The 6,659-nt window shown below is 37.4% G+C and overlaps 1 protein-coding gene across 1 annotated transcript; it reads right to left on the bottom strand.

Moving 5' to 3' along the window:
• LOC121527535 (ADP-ribosyl cyclase/cyclic ADP-ribose hydrolase 1-like) lies at positions 1 to 5,785 on the bottom strand. Its single transcript, XM_041814534.1, has 8 exons — positions 5,599 to 5,785; positions 5,376 to 5,496; positions 3,524 to 3,658; positions 1,993 to 2,067; positions 1,814 to 1,887; positions 421 to 504; positions 226 to 312; positions 1 to 148 (listed from the first exon to the last, which is right to left on the bottom strand). The coding sequence occupies exons 1-8, from the start codon at positions 5,727 to 5,729 to the stop codon at positions 79 to 81; spliced, it is 777 nt and encodes a 258-aa protein (XP_041670468.1). The 5' UTR covers positions 5,730 to 5,785; the 3' UTR covers positions 1 to 78.
• Between the last annotated feature and the right edge of the window lie 874 nt (positions 5,786 to 6,659).

The following is a 6,659-nucleotide window of genomic DNA, read 5'->3' as shown; positions in this document are numbered from 1 at the left end:
TTTGGTCTTTATTAAATCATGCCAGATTAAAGCGTCATGCTTTTATTGTGCTGTAACAGCTGAGATCATGTAGAGCTGTTACACGATCACACACTGGCACTTGTGTCCACCAGGACGATTTCCATTCTTGCACTTGGCGAGGTCCGTCCTGCAACAAATAAACAACAGAAGGATTAACCTGAATGTATTTGACTGATGTAGCATAGAAGAGTGTTTTGGACTTACTTCAGCGCTTCCTCGCAAGCGTAGTCAATCTTTTTTCCTTTGAGGAAGTTCTTCAGGTTCTTAAGTGACGCCTTGTTGCACTGATTCCTGAATAAAAGAAACACAAAAGTTTTACTGGAGTCACAGGGTCAGATTTTCTACTAGTTTTTGTTTGATTAGAATGAATAAAGAAGATGAGAAATGATAAAATCTTACTCATTCCTGTCAATGGCCAGAATCACAGCAACTTTCTTCACTTTGGGTGAGTTCAGATTTGGAATCTCATAACGTCCAAGAAAACTGAAAGTTAAAAGAAGCTAAATTTAGACAGAAAACATCAAGAAAGCTTTATAAGGGCAGTTTTATAAAGCAGTTTTAAATGAACAAGCAAGGAGCTGAGGATATTTTAGATTTATATGGAGTAAATCTTATTAAAGGACGTATTTGGTGTTTTTGTTTTGGGGTCGGTTTCTCCGTCTTTCTGAACACTTTTAGGGATTTTTGTCAAACTTTGTTCTAATGTCAAGGATGAACTGATGAGATCTGGCGGTGGTAGGTCAAAGGTCAACAGGACGGCCTACTGGTGAGTTTGAAAAAATGTGGCTCACTGCATGCTGGGTGCCAAGGACATGGTGGGATGGCCCAGATGCCAGGGGCGGAGGATGGCCACCTGGAGGCAGGAGCAGTACAGGTCCAAGGTTGGCACGGCGCAGAGCTGAACCAGCATACGCTCCAATATCTGACCTGACTCATCGTCATTTTGCCTCTATGACTACATTCACCCTGATTTACGTTGAGCGTAAGGTCTTCATGGTTTTTTCTTCCCTATCAGTGCAAGCATTTTCATGATATAAAGCAAGGGTGTCAAACTCAAGGCCCGGGGGCCAAATCCGGCCTGTGGTACAGTTACACCCGGCCCGCAGGATCAGATATTCTCATTATAACTGGCCCTAAAATATGAGGTCTGCAGATTTCCTCCTGTATAAAAATGTGAACTCAACCTTGATGATATCAAATATCCTTAAGTCATAAAAATGTGGAAAAAAAATAGAAATTAGAAATAGTTAGATAAAAAGAAATATGGGCAAATAAATTCATTTGTGTTTTCATTTTGTATTTTGAAATTTACTGCACAATTATGACTTCAATCTAGTATTTGTACTTTTACTTTTAAATATTTTGACCTCTTACATTTTTCATTTTGACTTTTGATCTCATATTTTGAGCCTTTAGATGATTATTTTGACTATTTAAATCTAAAAATCATCTGTTAACAGAGCAATTTTCCCCCCATAATTTATTACTGGTGAAAATGAGGTTGACCGTTTGGTTAAATGTGGACCCTGTTAGGCCCTCAGGTCAGACCTTAATTCAGAATTGAGTTTGACATCTGATATAAAGACTCGATGGCCGACTAAACCATAGAAAGAGTACAGGGAGAGGACTACTGAGGCCGGATGATGTCGCACTACCTAGAGGACTGAACGTGGCAGCCTCCTGGTGAGTTAAGACTTCAGGTTTGAGAGTTTTTTTGTTCAAAATATGTGTTAGAGATACAGATGTCCATCCATTTAGATTATCCATGAAGAGATAATCAAACTTTGCTCACCTCTCTGGATCGTATGGTTCTGGTAGCATCCCGTCAAGCATCACTGTGACGACATCACAGGCGTGTTGTGCAAACTACAGACAGACCCGTTCATTATTAGTTGTACTGAAAAGTGACTTTATTTTTACTGTATTTTTGACATTACATAGCAATAACTTCCTTTCCTGTTGGCTACTTACCCTGGTGGAGGCTAATGTCCAAAAGGAACTCACAGGGTTTGGCTCACAGTCCCAGCAGTGCTCAGTGAAAGTCTCTGGATTAGGACAGACACAGTGGCTTAGTTCACACAGTTTCAACTATTTGATGATTATTTCTCCCTGCAAGAAATCGATCATATTAGTGGGGAGTCATTGTTGTAGTTTTTAAAGTTTTGAGAGCATTCTTCATTGATTTTGGGGCTTGTTCTTGGGTCTTTAGTTGCTTACTTAAATTTTCTGTTTCCTCAGTAAGGGGTTGACATTTGCTCTGCCTTCTTATCACTTATTCAAACCATATAGGAGGTTACTTTTTAAAAAAATATGTAAAACAAGGGTGTCAGACTCAAGGCCATGGGGCCAAATCTGGCCCGTGGTAGTCACACCCGGCCTGCTAGATCAGATATTATTCTTATTATAACTGGCAAGAATTTAATCATATTAATGGGGAGTGATTGTTGTAGTTTTTAAAGTTTGAGAGCATTCTTCAGTGATTTTGTGCACAGATTTTGGGGCTTGTTCTTAAGTCTTTAGTTGCTTACTTAAATTTTCTGTTTCCTCAGTAAGGGGTCGACATTTGCTCTGCCTTCTTTCCACTTATTCAAACCAAATGGGAGGTTACTCTCTAGGCCAGGGGTGTCAAACTCAAGGCCCGGGGCCAAATCTGGCCCATGGTGCAGTTACACCCGGCCAAAAAGATCATATCCTATTCTTATTATAACTGGCCCTGAAATATGAGGTCTGCAGATTTCCTCCAGTATAAAAGTGTAAACTTAACCTGGATGATATCAAATATCCTTAAGTCATAAAAATGTGGAAAAAAAAGAAATAAAAAAAAAAATTGATGAAAAGAAATATGGGAAAATAAATTCATTTGTGTTTTCATTTCATATTTTAACATTTTTACTGCACAATTATAACTTCAATCTATTATTTTTACTTTTATTTCATATTTTGACCTTTTCAATGTATAACTTTGACTCTAATATTTTGGCTTTTTTCAATTTATTGTTTTCACTTTTCATCTCATATTTTGCCCTTTTATTAATATTTTTGACTTTTTATCTCATATTTTAACTGTCAATGTATTATTTTCACTTTTTATTGAATATTTAGACCTTCTCAATTATTTTGATGTTAACTCATATTTTGACCTCTTAGATGCACAGTTTAACATTTTTGAAAAGGTCAAAATATGAAATAAAAGGACAAAAAATAGATTCAAGTCATAATTGTGCAATAAACATTTTAGAATATGAAATGAAAACACAAATGAATTTATTTTCCTATTTTTCTTTTTATCTAATTATTTTTAATTTCTATTTTTTTTCACATTTATATGACTTGAGGATATTTGCTATTATCCAGGTGTAGTTTACATTTTTATACTGGAGGAAATCTGCAGACCTCATATGTTAGGGCCAGGTATTATAAGAATATGATCTGATCTTGGGGGCCAGATTTGGCCCCATGGCCTTGAGTTTGACACCCGTGATTTAAGGCGTTGTGATTTATTCAAGCTGTTCTTCTTCCCACACCAGCTCAGATCATTGAGCACGTAGCCCAGTAAGGTGTGTCTCATGGTGATGAAGCACTCTCCATTCCCAGCGAACTTGTGTACCACTTCATTGGTTTTGCTCCAGAGCATCGTCTAAAGAACAAAGAGTTGATACACCATGTCACGTTCATATGTGCTGCTCTATTTACTGATAAAATCTGCTTTGTAATGCTGTTGAAATACTGCATTCATTTCAAAACCTTAATCACAGAAAAAAATAAGACATAAAAAAGAGCACTGATGAAAACATTTGCAGTCAATTCCTTGTATTTTTTAGTGAATGACAAGGCCTGTTGTTCATTGCAATTAATATTTTAAAACTCATTGACGGTGCTTTTATTAGAGCAGGGGTGTCAATCACAGAAGGAGCTGGATTCTGAATTAAGGTCTGACCTGAGGGCCTAACAGGGTCAACATTTAACTGCCAACCTCATTTTTGCCAGGGATAGATTATGACAGAAAAATAAGCACTGTTGATAGATGATTGTGAGTCACAATCATGTTTTTAAGGCAAAAATATGACTCAGAAATTAAAACTGTGCACCTTAAAGGTCAAAATATGAGGTAAAAAGTCAAAACAATAAATTGAAAAAGCCAATATATTAGAGTCAAAATTATAAGTTGAAAAGGTCAAATATGAGACAAAAAGTCAAAATGATAAATATAAAAGGCTAAAATATGAAATAAAAATAAAAATAATAGATTAAAGTCATAATTGAGCAATAAAAATGGTCAAATATGAAATAAAAACACAAATGAATTTATTTTCCCATATTTCTTTTCATCAATTTTTTTTTTAATTTCTTTTTTTTCCACATTTTTATGACTTATGGATATTTGATATCATCAAGGTTAAGTTTCCATTTTTATACAGGAGGAAATCTGTGGACCTCATATTTTAGGGCCAGTCATTATAAGAATATGATTAGAATAATATGATCTGTGTCACAGAGTTCAGGCAGAAAAAATCCAAAAACAAAAGGAGAAGGACCCAAATTGCAGATCACTCAAAGAAACTGATTTAATTAAACAAACAAACAAAAGAACTTACTTAAACTAATCCACAAAACCAAAAGTCCATGAAACAAAGCGAAAGGCACGAGGAGTAACACTGGGAGTAACAACGAGGAATGACATCTGATGAACCGACACAGACACAGGGAGACACAGAGACTAAATACACTGGGAGTGATTGCACTATGGCAGACAGGTGTGGATAACGGGACACAGGTGAAACTGGTGAGGATCATCAAAGTGGAGGGAAACTCAGGCAGGAAGCAAAACTGGAATCACACACAAGGAAAGACAACTACAAAGTAAAACAGGAAACATGGAACCTAACACAAGAAGCACACGAGGACTGCAAGACAAAACTAAACACTAGAAGCTGAACAAAGGAAACACAGGAGGAGACAAAGAACCAAACACAAGGAGGGAAACTAAAACACAGGGAGGGAAACTGAACATGAAACACAGGGAGTAAAACTAGACATGAAACAAGGAATAAACTAGACATGAAATACAAGGAGTAACTAAACATAAGACACAGGGAATAAACTAAACATGAAACACAGGGAATACTAAACATGGAAATCACGGAACAAGGGAAACACGAGGACTCAAGAACTAAACTTAACTATACTGAATAAACCCAGGAAAAGCACTAGAAACAGAACAGAGATCATGACAATCTGATCTTGCAGGCCTGGTGTATCTGTGCCACGGGCCAGTTTTGCCCCCCTGGGCCTTGAGTTTGACACCCCTGTATTAGAGGCTGTCCCTCTTCTACTGTGGGATCATGGATGCTTACCTTGCCACATGCATGTGTGGAGGGGACTTCATCCATGAGTGGAATGTAGTTTTCCGGAGTCACCGTACATTTGTCCTTCCCTACGTAGGCTCTCTCAAAGGTACCCCAGACGGATTCACACCTGAAAGACACACGAGAGCATTTAGAGCAGGAATATATTCATACATGACCCTGATGTTCACTCATAGGACAACGGCTTGAAGTGGAAATGGACCAGACTTACCTGTCACGTGTCTCTTTGAACTCCAAACACTTCTTCATGAACACGTCCTTGAACTTCGTACCATGCACCAATGGAACGATGATGAGCACGACAACCACGAAGGTGAGGGTGAAGGTCTTCCTGCACGCCATCTTTGAGCCAGTTCTAGAGAATTAAGCTCTGCAAGTTTGGGTCTCACAGGACTCTTGATATAGGAGTATCACTGCTGTCTCATCATTGGCTCATCGTTATCTCTCACCATAATCTGGCCGTTTGGGATGAGAAGACACACCGGAACACAAAGTTGCATTTATTGAGAAATGGTTGCAACATTGAGGCAAAATTTGTTGGTAGTGTTGTGAAACTACAGCACCTTCTCATAAATACTAAAAAGAATTTGTTTCTATTCAGGAAAAATGCAGGAATAGCTGTTTTGGTCTGCTTTAATGGTTCGATTGAAGATTTTAACATAAACCCTCAGGCATCGCTAGGGACATTTTTGTCCATTTGGGAAAATTTTTCCTCTTTCTCTGCTCACCATGTTGGCTGTGTTGGTGCATATGGTCTAATTTTTTGCAACAAAGTTTCTATCGAGGCAAATTTTTGAATTCTAATTTCAATTGCTCTAATAGGTCGGGGGAACACTGTGAAACAAATTTACTACCCTTTAAAGCCATGTCCACTTCAAAAAACTGCCATATAAACTTAACAGACTGATATTTTTTCTGCTTTTTTTGCATTAATCTCTTAAACAACTTCAGCTGTGCTCAAAACTACCAATCATTCAATGATTTTCAACCATGCACACATACAAACACTATCTTGAAATAACCTAATAATGTCAATACCTCAAGCACAAAAAACTAATGAAATGGCAGTCTTTTCATGCATGGGCCTATAACGGGGAGATGGCTGATTTTAGTGATGAACATTAAAAATGACAGATTTTACTATTTTTCTCAAAAACAAAACCATAACATTACAGAATGCATGATTATACCATGCAATGGCTATGAGTTAAAAAGTGTGGTTTGAATGGGAGTCAATGGGACGTTTTTGTCCACAAGTGACTCGAAAGGGTC

This window comes from Cheilinus undulatus, linkage group 19 (genome assembly GCF_018320785.1).
Source record: "Cheilinus undulatus linkage group 19, ASM1832078v1, whole genome shotgun sequence".
NCBI lineage: Eukaryota > Metazoa > Chordata > Actinopteri > Labriformes > Labridae > Cheilinus > Cheilinus undulatus.
This window is presented reverse-complemented; position numbering and strand designations above follow the sequence as displayed.